This window comes from Typha angustifolia, chromosome 11, assembly GCF_048772165.1.
Source record: "Typha angustifolia cultivar Huaian chromosome 11, ASM4877216v1, whole genome shotgun sequence".
NCBI classification, from domain to species: Eukaryota; Viridiplantae; Streptophyta; class Magnoliopsida; order Poales; family Typhaceae; genus Typha; species Typha angustifolia.
This window is the reverse complement of record NC_133249.1, coordinates 3,820,322-3,833,176: the sequence shown is the minus strand read 5'-3', so window position 1 is coordinate 3,833,176 and position 12,855 is coordinate 3,820,322. Positions and strand designations below refer to the sequence as shown.

At 34.2% G+C, this 12,855-nt stretch overlaps 2 protein-coding genes across 3 annotated transcripts; both read left to right on the top strand.

The window, feature by feature from the left end:
* Positions 1-2,926: 2,926 nt before the first annotated feature.
* Positions 2,927-6,214, top strand: LOC140769538 (CASP-like protein 2C1). Its single transcript, XM_073110262.1, has 3 exons — positions 2,927-3,139; positions 3,237-3,375; positions 5,760-6,214. Exons 1-3 carry the CDS (start codon positions 2,985-2,987, stop codon positions 6,012-6,014), a joined length of 549 nt encoding a protein of 182 aa, XP_072966363.1. The 5' UTR covers positions 2,927-2,984; the 3' UTR covers positions 6,015-6,214.
* Positions 6,215-10,176: 3,962 nt separating this feature from the next.
* LOC140770738 (probable small nuclear ribonucleoprotein F) lies at positions 10,177-12,732 on the top strand. 2 transcript variants are annotated; one of them, XM_073111999.1, is made up of 5 exons: positions 10,177-10,296; positions 11,514-11,601; positions 11,711-11,748; positions 12,251-12,315; positions 12,453-12,732. In XM_073111999.1, the coding sequence occupies exons 1-5, from the start codon at positions 10,291-10,293 to the stop codon at positions 12,514-12,516; spliced, it is 261 nt and encodes an 86-aa protein (XP_072968100.1). In that variant the 5' UTR covers positions 10,177-10,290; the 3' UTR covers positions 12,517-12,732. The 2 variants fall into 2 exon arrangements, with proteins under 2 accessions (XP_072968100.1, XP_072968099.1); XM_073111998.1 differs by lacking the exon at positions 10,177-10,296 and having other exon boundaries at positions 11,469-11,601.
* The last annotated feature ends 123 nt before the right edge of the window (positions 12,733-12,855 follow it).

The following is a 12,855-nucleotide window of genomic DNA, read 5'->3' as shown; positions in this document are numbered from 1 at the left end:
CGTAAGCGGAATATAGAAAATGATTAAATTTTTTTTTATTTTTATCAAATAAAATTCTCTTTTAAGTTGTATGTAATTTATGGATGCATAAAAGGGGTAAGTATATTATATTTTTATCATGTGATTATCACATAGCAATTTATGAATAGAAATAGATAATAGAAATCATAGAAGGAGCGGGGTGTAGTAATTTTTATAGTTCAGAAGATCACTATGTACCAAAAAATAATTCAAAAGATCATTATGGAAGAAGATGGTAGTTCAGTAGTGAAAAATTATACCAAAGACGAGGAAAAAAATGTCGGCCCATGTATGACAAAACCTATAGGACCTAGGCTTTGATGTTAGAAGGGGTTGAATTTAGAAAAGAAGAGGATCCTATGTAGAAGGTTAGAGTGAGTTTAATACCTTGTGTGCATTGGGCAGTGATGGAGGAGGAGATCAGGATAAAGAGTTAGGTTTTGAAGGGTCTGTCGTTTGTTAAATATCAAATTTGCATGATGAACTAAACCACTTATTAATGCACTGCTAGATCAAATAAAAGTGTACTAAAATTGTGAAGCCTCAATTTGTGTGACACCGTTGACTTCAACATGTTTTTTTTTCATATTCCAGGTAATATAAGAGACAAGATGATCAATGTAGCTTGTACTGATGTACTGATGGCGAGTAAAAGAAGTAGTAGCTTCTCTAGATCAGCAAGATCTGGGAATGTACTGAAAGCTCTTAAAAGAGTCTCCTTAAAGTACTCAAATGTTGCAATTGTCTCAGATTACGCGATATTTGGAGGCAGCGAGACATTAAAAAGGGGAGACTTGATCATATGAGTGAAAGATAATTACAACAAAATGTACAAGAATATTCATGACTACATACAGTTCATCAGTTTGGTTCTTTTGTCTCTAGCCCTTGCATTGGGTATAAGCAGCAGCCTTGTTTCAATTGTCCTCTTCTAGCATTCTGTACCAATGGCTTTACAGGATAAAATTATGTTGCTCTCTCTCTCTCTCTCTCTCTCTCTCTCTCTCTCTCTCTCTCTCTCTCTGTGTGTGTGTGTGTGTGTGTGTGTGTGTGTGTGTGTGTGTGTGTGGGAAAAGGTGACTTGGGTTAAAGTGAGGATTCAAGTTAGTTGTCTTGATAGCGCTCATGATTGTATGCAGATATCATTTGATATCCAACTGCTTTCTTTAATTCTATAAATGGATCTTATCAGCTAGCAAATAAATGTGACAAATGGAATGTTCCTTTCAGGAAGAATGTGGCCGAAGGGAAGTTGTAGATAGATAGATAGATAGATAGATTGATTGATTGATGCTATAAACATTTGTTTATGTGCTTGATTTTTATTTTTTATTTTTTATTTTGAGACGTAGGGATCAATGTTTTCATTTTGTCTTAGACATCATGGAATCCATTTTGCTTAATCTGAGTTCAGTAAATGCTGACTAACTTATCTCTCTTCTTCTTCTTTTCTTGAGAAAAGACTAACTTATCTCTGAATCCCAGGAAATATTCTAGTTGTAAGTAAACAATTCAGATATGGTTGAAATGAATTTTAGCTCTACACTTGCCTTTCCTAATACTACTTCATTGCTGACAGTTACTGGAAGATATTTGCCTCCTTCACCTACAGTTTAAGCCCTCTACTTAAATTACTTTTTTATCAGAGAGTAAGTTTTCTCTTGCAGGAGTTGTTTCATTTGTGTATGCTGAAAACAAGTTTGATGCTGAATTTTACTACATATATGCATGCTTCTTTTTTTACTTTTTTATTTTGTCGTTGTCGTAAACCTGCTGTGGTTAATCTGCCGTTGTTGAACAGTGTTTGGATTCTATCTATTTGCAATCAAGATATGAACAACCTAGTCGAGATTTTAATGCAAGCAAGCCTATAGTTACTGCACATGAGAGGTTTGCTCCTCTGCAGAGTAGAAGAGTAAGATGTGAAGCTTAGCTGTTGTGATTCTGACTCCTAAATTTGGATTAATCTCCGACACTTTGCTACCGGCCTCGGAAACCATCAAACTGTGGAGAGAATTAGTAGATCAGCATGTCACAGTTTTTTCTATTAAAACATACTGTGTGCTGCAGTTATTCATACTTATTGTATACATGAAGGCATTCAGAAGTAGGTTTACCAGCTATAAGATCTATTCCTACAGTGAAGCAGGTGATCAACAATATACTAAGAATTATGACACTAGTAAACATCCAAAGATTAAAACCTTAAAAGTTTCATGATGTTTTAATTAGCTTTCAGACTTCCATTATTCTACTGAAAAATGACTCCTAGTTCTCTCCTTGGTGTCATCTCAGCTATAACACAGAACAAGGAACTAGGGAAAGAAATACAAAACTATGGAACCTGAACCGAATAATATCATTAGCAAAATCTTTTGATTTACATTTAGTCGAATTGCTAACTTTTTTCTAACTTTAGCTCTCTTATTCAATGAATAGGCCAAACTTTCTCTCCAATAAATGCAAACAGATGCAGAGGCCTCCTTTCAGTAGGCAGGGTGGAGTGGATGACGACGTACTGGTCCTGCACTGTCTTGTAAGCATGCTGGTAGAAATTTATGAAGTGATCCAGTAAAGGATACAGCAACAAATACATAGAACCTAGATACTTGCCTCAAATCTACGACCAAAGATTACACCGAAAACTACTGAAATATTGCCTTAAAAAAGAATAGAAAAGGACTAATTTAATAATCGATTGCAACTTTTCTTCATAGTAAAAAAATTAGCACTAGTGATTTAAGCCTAAAGGCCCCATAAGAAATGGACCTTATTGACTTACTAGGTGTAACATCCAGAAATCATATTTGTAAAGGAGTTGCATAAGGTGGGCAATTAAGTGAGGACAACAACTCAGTGGATAGTGATTAGAATAGCCCTTCTATAAAGCAACTTCCATAGAGTTCTAATGAGGGGAAAAACAATTAGAGAGAAAAAGAGATAGGTAGAGAGAGAGAGAGAGAATGGGAAGCAAAGTTTTGAAGGCTGAGAGTCTCCTAAGAGGCCTGAGCTTGGTGCTGGCTGCCATTGCAGCACTTCTCATGGGATTGAATCAGCAAACAAAGACAGTCTTCTTTGAACCAAAGAAGGCTACTGTTAATGATATAGAAGCTTTTAGGTGATTCCATGAGCAATCTTTCCTCCTCTTTGAGTTTGTGGTCATGATTAATATATACATGCCAGAGAAGTGATACTGATCCTTGTTTTCTTGTTAGGGTTTTTACCGGCGTTCTGGCGATCGCCGCGGGTTATCATCTTCTCCAGCTATCCAAGTGCTTGGCCCTCCAATTTCTTACAGAGAGTCCATGTTGGTGCAACAAGCTAGTTGCATGGCTTTGCTTCTTAATTGATCAGGTAGATTATCAAATTACAATTTATCTTCATTATTCTCTACTTTTATATATATATACATATAATCGCATTGCTTGAATATGGTCAAGAACTCCATAGTGATGCTAAGTAACAGGTTTCTACTTGTTCAGATGTAGATTATGTAGGTCAATGTTATCATAGAAATACTTTTCTTCTATTACAATCTATTTGTGTATTCTATATATCCTTCATCTATTTAATTATATTCTATCATATATCCAATCAATTTATACGGTGAGAGAGAGAGAATCAAATGATTCGAAGAAGGGAGATAGATACATTAGTTTTCTATATATCTTTTCAAGAAATTTTATCTCCTTCTTTAAGATATCCAAGCTATCATTTGCTTGCTGATCATCATCTATTCATATCACTACTATCATTCCATAGCATTCTCTTGCACTCCAAAACAAGTGAATCTATGTTTTCCTTCTTCAAAATCTAAAAGAAAAAAAAGAGAAAAGAGAATAATAGTTTATTAATATTATCCTATATTTTATGTTTACTATCATTCATATTATATCATATAAATATTTATCATTCGACTTAATATTTTACTTAAAATGCCTCATAAATACTCTACCGTTAGTTTGCTTAACAATCAGTTACGATAGAGACGAGTTAAAGTAACAGAATATGAATCAAAGTAAAAGTAAATATATGTAGCATTTTTGAAATTTTTTCCAATGGATGGTTTACCACTTTACCGTTTGCATCGCTGCAGTAAATAGGAGAGTTCATCCAGTCTTGTGCCTGACGCCAAGTCCTAATTGCAGCAATAAATTCTCCCTTGCAAGAAGTTAATCAAAGGAGATAGGATTGTTCATGGAGATAGACAAGCTCCAAAGTCTTCTCTCAACATGTTCATTGAGTGAGAGGCTGGACCACCACCTAATAATGATATTAGTAATAATAATAGCTTAAGTTACAAGTTAGATAAAGAAGAAGAATTAATAAGCTCATGCCATATATATATATAGTGAGAAGGAGAAGAGGAGATCATTGCATGTTATGTATGCATACCTATGCTAGTCTTGTTCATAATTTAATTATCTTAGTCATATATGAGTTTAACCTTGTCCAACTTCTGAGGAAGGTGGTGGCAAATTTAGTTAGTAATTTAAGTCTATAACGACCCATTCATAGGTTTGATAAAAAGACTAATTATTTTTTTTATATATGAGTTGATAGGTCATAATGAACTTAAATCATATAGATATAATGCTCTAGCGAAATTTTGTTACTAAATATTAAACCCTAATGTCTTTAGAAAATCGAACACACAATCTCTATCGTAGACCGGTAAAATGTGATAATAGAATTAAATAAATAAATACGGGTGGTTGATTTTGATTGGAGCAGCCAAAGTGGACCCAATTGAATAGGTTTGGGGGTATATTTAAGATCCCAAATCCAGTGGATTATATATAAGTGGGTGGATGAAATGTAAACATCACAAGCATGCTATAGTAGTTGAAAATTGAATAGAGTTAGATGAATAACAAGGAGGAAAATAAATGCTTGCTTCAACCTCCTTCTTCCTTGTTTCAAAAGTGTTCCATTCTTCACATTAAATACATTAAAGTTAGGTATGAGCTCATAAATATTTTGTTTGGATTGAGAGGTTCTTCTCTTCCCCCACATGATTTGACATGACTTAAAACATATTACACCTGACTAATTGCCACCTAAATGCATCTAACATCATTCCTTAATCCTAATTTTTTTTTTATTGCATACATTTCCTTTTGGGTAGTTTATGCCCCTTCATTTATTGAACATATATTTGTCAAAAAAGGAACCTTTTTAAGAGTAGTTGGCCATCCTGTCATCTTAATGGGCTGGATTATTAAATGGGTGTATTCTAGTCGGCTCTATGATATTAGATTGTATTAAGAGGGCTCTTAATTTCACTTTCATTCTAGCTTACTAGTACTAAGTAATTGGGACTATATATGCACCACCTGCTTCAAGCTTATTATAGTCTTTTTCTTAAGTATTTATTATAGAGATTTCACTCATTTATTTAGCCTATAATTAGATAATCCATCAGAAAAATTAGCCCCTACATTATGTGTTTTTTATGATTGAGCCCTACCTTATATATAGTCTCTTTTCTTTTATTTAAATTAACGTTTTAAATTTCCAAAATTACCCTCAGAATTTTACTTAAGACTCGAGTCTTCCAGAATAATATAGTATGGGTATTAACCAAAAAGGATTTGTTTAGAAAAAAGCAATAAGATAGGGCTCGAACCATTAAAAAGAAATTTAAAAAAAAAAGTCCCCATAATGCAGGGTCTTTTGTGCAAATTTCCTCACTCTCTCGTAAGTTGCAACGATTTGATATCACACTATGGATGCAGGTGATCACGTACGCCGCGTTCGCCGCTACCATGGCGGCTCTCCAGGCGTCGACCATCGCCTTGTTCGGCATCGGCCACCTCCAGTGGGCCAAGCTGTGCAACATTTACACAAGATTCTGCGTGCAGGTCGGCGCCAGCCTCGTTTGCGCGTTGGCGGCCACCCTGACGATGGCGGCCGTGTCGGCGATCTCCGCCCACCGCCTCTTCCGGCTCTACCCGGCGAGCAAACCGGCCGTCTCGGCGGCCCAACGCTGACGGCGGGCCTTGCTTTGGTTCGCCGTTATACTTTTACAGCCTTGCAAAATAGTTGCGATGTGTTATATTGTGGATGTAGCATGAACTCGTGCTTAACCTCCTGCATCATCATGTGTGGAGATTATATGGATTGGAGTGCTGGGTGTGAAAAGAGAAATTTTTAGATTAAAAAATATATATTTATATACCATATTTAATCATTCGGCTCTTGCATTTTGCCTAATTTTTTCATTATTTTTAAAAATAAAAAAACCTTTTAGCAATAGAGTGTTAATAATAATAACAACTTAAATAGAGGTATTATAAGTATTATGGATATATGGTTAATTTAACTTATCTATACAATAGAGTGTTAATAATAATAAAAGGCAGAAAATAATATGTTTTTTTTTAATTTCCGCAATATTAATAGAATTCTTTATTGATATTTGCATGTGTGTGTATATATATATATATATATATATCTTTTCGGTTAACTTTCAATAAAAACAAGATTAATTAATAATTTAATAGAAAAGAAAAAAAACTTCTTAACTATGAGGAATGTATGAAAGCTAGAATAATAATGTTTTCCTCCTTTTATATCTAATTACTTCAAATGTTATAGGTTAATTAATCTTAAGGGGCATGCATACATTCAAAAAATTCTAGTGTTTTAAGGAGTATAAATACAAATTTTAATTTTTAAAATGGTATACAAACAAGATATTTTTAAAGAATATACATGCAAAAAAAGAAAATAACAATATTTAAATAATTTATATTGCCATAAATGGAGATAGCAGCCCTGTTCACCTCCTTTCCACCCATATTAACTTTCTCCTACTATGTCACTGTCCTCAATTTACCTACATCTTTATATACATATCACATCCTTTCATTGCTCCGCAGGCACACCGTACCGCTGCATCCTATTTATACTCAAACTCCTTTCTCCCTTCCAAAATATTTCTCCCATATATCTCTAGAAAATTAGAAATGGAGCATAAGTCTAAGACTCTAGACCTCAATGCCATGCCGACGATGGCACGATCCGAATCAACTAGTGGATTCTCCTGTAATTATTGTCAAAAAAATTTTTGCAGCTCGCAGGCGTTAGGCGGTCACCAAAACGCTCATAAACTCGAGAGGAGCTTGGCAAAGAAGAGCCCGGAGCTAGGGATGGCGGTGTCGGCCCAAGCCGACCCAAATAGGTTGCAGGAGACTAGGGTAATTTCAATTACTTGTAGCCAAGGATATGTTCAACAGATAGTCGATGATATTGACACTTCTCTTAGGCTATAAAGTGTCTTTTTCGTATATTTGAGTTTTTCTTTTGCATACAATATCTTTTCTACATAAATTAGTTAAGATATGTTGTATATTTTCAGTTTGTGATGTATGTAATAAGTGAGTCAATGTTAAGTGGAGGGTGATGGTGTGGAATATTCTATGTTGGAACTAATAATGGAGGTAAATATGAAATTAGTTCTCTTGTATAGCTTTATTACATAATATAATTTTATTTGTGTGAACAAAGGAAAGTCCAATGGCTCCAATGGTCATCACATCCAATTCTACTTCAATATTGCCACACTATATTACCTTATTCATGAAGGCAAGGCCTCACCTAACTATCTAAGTGGACTTCATCTCATTGTTCTTTTATCTTTAAAGTATAGCTACTTCACAAGCACTGATTGAGTATATCTTATTTCCTCTATCATCCATTCACCTTAGAATGATATACCATATCTTGTTCAACTCTATATAGAAAGTGAAATAAGAATTGCCCTTTTCTTTTCTTAGCTGCTTCCATGAGATAAGATAGAGACAATAACTTTTTTTATCAACTTTCGCCCCTACTGATAGGTAACCCTAATCGCTTTTTCTAGACAATTCTTAGATCAAAATTTGGGCGGTAAAATATGTAAAATATTAATATGTTGGTTTTATTAGGCAACTAATAGACCCAAAAGCTCAATCTAACGTATCGACATCCATCTAAGTAATTTTTTAAAAAAGTGATTACTTATAGAGAAGTTTTTTTAGATAGTTACTAGTTAAATTTTACCTCTTAAAATGGAGTTGTAGGTCAGTTGGAGATACCATTTAAGGCATGAGATTGCAATGCATTCAACTCTTCAAGACATGCTAGATATCCATAATCTTTGGAAAATGACCTATCCTTAGAGGGTTCATTATATATTTCTACTAAACAAGCACAAGATTGGAGTTACCTTCTTGAATGTCCTACTCCATAGATGACCATTAGAGGATTAAAGCACCTTCACATTAACTAAAAGGTTGCAAGTACATAAAAAAGCACATTTTCTTTTCTTTTTCTTATTTTCAAACAAGATGAGTCGCTAAGATAAATGAGTTAGAAAATATGAACAAATATTCTATACTAAAGACGGAAAATAATCCCACTTCCTTTCTTTTCCTTAACCTTCATTCATTGTTGAATAAAAATGGAATAAGGCGGATACAAGTTTAGCTATTCTAATTTGTTATATTAATATAAAGAGAGTGTCTTTAGTATGGAGATGTTAGAAGGTATATTAGTACAAACTATTCTATTATTTAGTTATAATACTATTGTAATGTGTAATAGTTACACTTGATATTATAAAAGATTAATATTAAAGTAAATCAACATAGTTTAATTGTACCGGAAATTTGTGAGATTTTAAACCAAAAGATTAAGATACATTTTGAGGTATAAAGTGAATGGAGAGAGAAATTTATTATTCTAGTATTGAAATAAGTGATTATTTATATACTATACTAATACGAGAAAAATTATACCAAAATAAGTCTTATTTCTATTCTATTCTTATTTCACAAAGTGAAGGGGGAGTTTAATAAGCTGGATACTTTTTAGAGTCTTACACTTGTGTGATCTTATTAGTTTCTACACTTGTAAAGTAATACACTTTGACTTGACAACTTAGTTAGTAATTAGCCAAATCTAAACGAATATTTCCATTTCAAAGTTAACTACTATCCTTAATTCATCTCAATGTCTTCTCATGTATAGGAGCATGGTGACTTAGGTGACCAAGTATGGAAATATTTTGACTTAATGCACTTAGAAATGAGAGCATGTCTTCCTTTATCAATGAAAGTTTAATTCTTAACCTCCATAGTGGAATAAAATAATTTGGGAATAAGCCCACAATTGATCTTATCATATCTCTTCCCAATCAAATGTGTTGAATAAATAATAAACTCATTTTAATCTACTGCCGGCCATTTTATTGTTTGACTAATAGATTCATTATTCCTGGATAACTTTCTTTATCCAACGGCTTATACTAAACTCCCAATCAAAATATGCAGGAAAATAAATTAAGTGTATAATTTTTTTTATTAGCTATTTAAGTACTTTGGTATGAAATTATGATTGTCAATAAGTATTATTCTTATTCTCAAGGGCCCAAGGCCTGATAAGATAAATTGGGCCCAACCCACTAACGTCATCTGTGTTGAATTCTGTGCAACCCTGGCTGCAGAAGATCCGATGCCTACCGTAGTATATTAAAAGTTTTATGTAACTTTTTTTTTTTTTTGGCTTATCTAAACTTTTGTAATTATTACGGAGAAATTATTTAATTATTTATTGGCTTAGTTCAACAACTCGATTCGGTTGATGACTCGACGATATGATTGTTTTGAAGGAGTAGCTTGACAGCGCGACGGCTTGTAGAACAGAGCTGAACGACATTTTCTTGAAAGGGTTAGACCTTTGTCCAACCTTGGCCAATAAAAGATTAAAAAAAAATCTAAATTTTTGCATCTAGACCCCTGAAACATTACCTATTTCCGCTTAAACCCTCTTATTCTTTTTTTTTCTTTCTCGGTAACGCAGTAACCCCGGAACTACAGAAAATCTCTATATTTTACTTTTATTTTTAGAGAAAAAAGAGGAAAAAAATAGACATTGACGTTTTATAGTTTAGGGCATTAATATTAAAAGAATTTGAGGGTGTACAGTGGTCTTAGTGTAATTATTCTAAATTATTATTCGAAAAAATCGCTGCTATTATTTTTATATTGAGACTAAATCTATTGTTCTCTTGGGTTAACTAACTAATAACTATAATTTATTTTTCTTAGGGAGTTTAACGATAATCGGAATAAAATGGAGGAGTCAACCGAAAATAACGAAAAGAAGGGAGTAGAATGAAATTTTTCCTAGAACAAGCAACCCTGCTTTCGCCTTGCCCCTTCGTAGTTTTTTTCCTTCGTCTCCGCTCTCAGTTTTCGCCGCAACCTCTACTTGCTCCCTCCAATGGCGGTAATCTCTCTCTCTCTCTCTCTCTCTCTCTAGGTTCGTACTCTTGTTCGCCTTAGATGAAAGAAGTCAAGCGATTAGCGGAAAATTAAACCTTAAACCCTTTCGTCGCTTAACAAGAGGAATCGGACTTAGGGAACCACAGCCTAGTCTGTGCCTTTCCTCCGATCTTGATGTGCGGGGAGACTGAGATTTTCCGGATCTAACACTTGCATTGTGTCAAAATGCAGTCTTGGTGTTGTTCTCAGTTCCTGTATTAAATCTATTGTTCTTTTGATATGACCTCATCGTTATGTTTCTGCGATATGCTTGTTATTTTCGTGTCTGTTGTCCTTTTAATTTAGTCAGCATTTGTCTTTGGGTTAGTGTTTTTGTTGTTTGTATAAGAGTAGCCAGACCTAAGTAGTCACTGGCCGAGAAGAGATTAGAACAATGAAACATGAAGTAAACAAGAGATAAGAAGCGAAATTAGAAGGATAGAAAATCTGGCTCAATGTTGCGTGATAAGTAATTCACTGTCTTAAGAGAAGTTTCTTTAGAGAAGTCTGGTCATTTTGCTGGCGTTTATGATGCTGTATGACTGCGCTCCTCCATCAATATAACTTCAGCACAAGAGTAGGTAGAGAGGAGATGAAGAGGAAGTGCATATAGAGAGGAAGTCAAAGAGATTGTGGTTCTGTTATATTAAGATTTGGGGCTTCTGCGGATAGCATTCCTGCTTTGGTGAAAAATAAGCAATTGGGGAAAGCACTTAAAAAGGATTGCAAGTTCAGTTACTTTCATGGCTCAAATATTTTAACTTGGAAGTTTCTCATAGATTATGTGTAATAAGTAATGACTTCTAACTGCTATAAACTTCCTGTTTTGTTCTGCCACTCCGAAATTTCAATTTTAACTTTTACGATCTGCATGGCTCCTCCCAATCTTAGTGTGATTCTTCTGTAGGTGTCCAATACTATGTATTAACTTTTATACAATCTGAAAGCCAAAGATATTATGTTGCCGGTAAGAAGCCGGAAACCCACAAGTGGTTTCCCTCCTCAAGCTAATGGATGAGGGCATTCAACTTTCTGGTTGAACACTTTAACAATTGTTAGTGTTTCATCTGCTGCCCCAATGTTCCAGAAACACTTTCTGACTAGAGAAATATTTTTCATAACAGATGTGCTTTTCTTTTCCTTGTTTACCTAATGTTCTATTTGTGCCTCCACATGTTGCAGGCTGTACCGGTTAACCCGAAGCCTTTCTTGAACAATTTGACAGGGAAGCATGTGATTGTTAAACTTAAGTGGGGCATGGAATATAAGGGTAATCTCTCAACTTTTTTTTAATGTGGGTGATTACTACATGTTTATACTTGTTAATTTTCATAGAAATATATTTCAGCTTAACATTAGAGTGTTCTGCTTGGTTCCAGGTTATCTTGTTTCAGTGGACTCCTATATGAATTTACAGGTACTGCTTCAGAATGTGTCCGAAAAGTTAATAATGGTGTTTTTTGGCATATCACAAGCTACACTTGGTCATTGCAGAAAACATTCTCCCTTTCAAATTCTTGCAGATTGACTCATTTTTAAGCATGTTTGCAACCAAAGAACATCCTGTTCATTTGAACAGAATATAATAATATATTATATCTTTTGGGCTAAAATTTGGGTTGGTTTCCTAGAAAGGGGATGAGAATATATATTCCAATAAAAAATGTAGAATAAAAATGAGACTATGCTTATGAACTAATAGGAGGGGATTTTTCTGCAAGCTTACCTGAAAAGGGACTAAAGGAGGATTGGATTTACAAATTTGTCAAAGAGGAATTTTTCTTTTCAGAATAAGGGGAAAATATAGATCGTGATTTGCAAAGAAACCAAAATTATGAATGATTGCCATGCTGATACATTGAGCTGCTCTTCTTCTGCTATATTTTCATCACTTCTCACAATAAGATTCCTTTCTCCAGCTCGCCAACACGGAAGAGTACATTGACGGGCAGTTCTCGGGAAACCTGGGAGAGATACTGATAAGGTAAGTACTTATTCAGGCTATCTTTTTGTAACTACTATGGTCCCAAAATATCAATTTGTCAGTCAAACTTTGCCTGCATATCATGATTATTTATTTGGTCCCTTTATGATGGATTCTTCATTATGTCCCATCTGCAGATGTAACAATGTTCTATACCTTCGAGGCGTACCAGAGGATGAAGAAATTGAAGATGCCGAATAAGACTGGCTGGAGAATGTCTCAATTGAATCACTTCTGCTTTTGTACTGTCAACATGTTACTTGTTTTAGTTTAAAATTCTATGTGGTAAAACAAAAAATTGACATAACAAACTCTTTTCATTTTTCTTTTATCTTTCTTGAGTATTGGTACAATATGATGCTTATTTAAACCTGCTGGGAGGACTATCTTTAAAGTGGAAGCAGCACATCCATTATATTTTTATGCCTTTCTTTGTGAATCTATTCTTTGATTACCATCTTTTTGTCAATTTCCATTAAAATTACTTGCCTCTTTATAGGATAGCATGGAGCTTTCATCCTTCACTAACTCAAGTTGATT

What these genes read in the sequence shown, in the direction of transcription:
- LOC140769538 (XM_073110262.1), top strand. Translation starts at nt 2,985, where the DNA reads ATGGGAAGCAAAGTTTTGAAGGCTGAGAGTCTCCTAAGAGGCCTGAGC. An exon ending in AATGATATAGAAGCTTTTAG is followed by an intron (nt 3,140 to 3,236) that starts GTGATTCCATGA and finishes TTTTCTTGTTAG; the next exon opens with GGTTTTTACCGGCGTTCTGG. An exon ending in TTTGCTTCTTAATTGATCAG is followed by an intron (nt 3,376 to 5,759) that starts GTAGATTATCAA and finishes CTATGGATGCAG; the next exon opens with GTGATCACGTACGCCGCGTT.
- LOC140770738 (XM_073111998.1), top strand. Translation starts at nt 11,484, where the DNA reads ATGTTCTATTTGTGCCTCCACATGTTGCAGGCTGTACCGGTTAACCCG. An exon ending in ACTCCTATATGAATTTACAG is followed by an intron (nt 11,749 to 12,250) that starts GTACTGCTTCAG and finishes TCCTTTCTCCAG; the next exon opens with CTCGCCAACACGGAAGAGTA. An exon ending in CTGGGAGAGATACTGATAAG is followed by an intron (nt 12,316 to 12,452) that starts GTAAGTACTTAT and finishes TCCCATCTGCAG; the next exon opens with ATGTAACAATGTTCTATACC.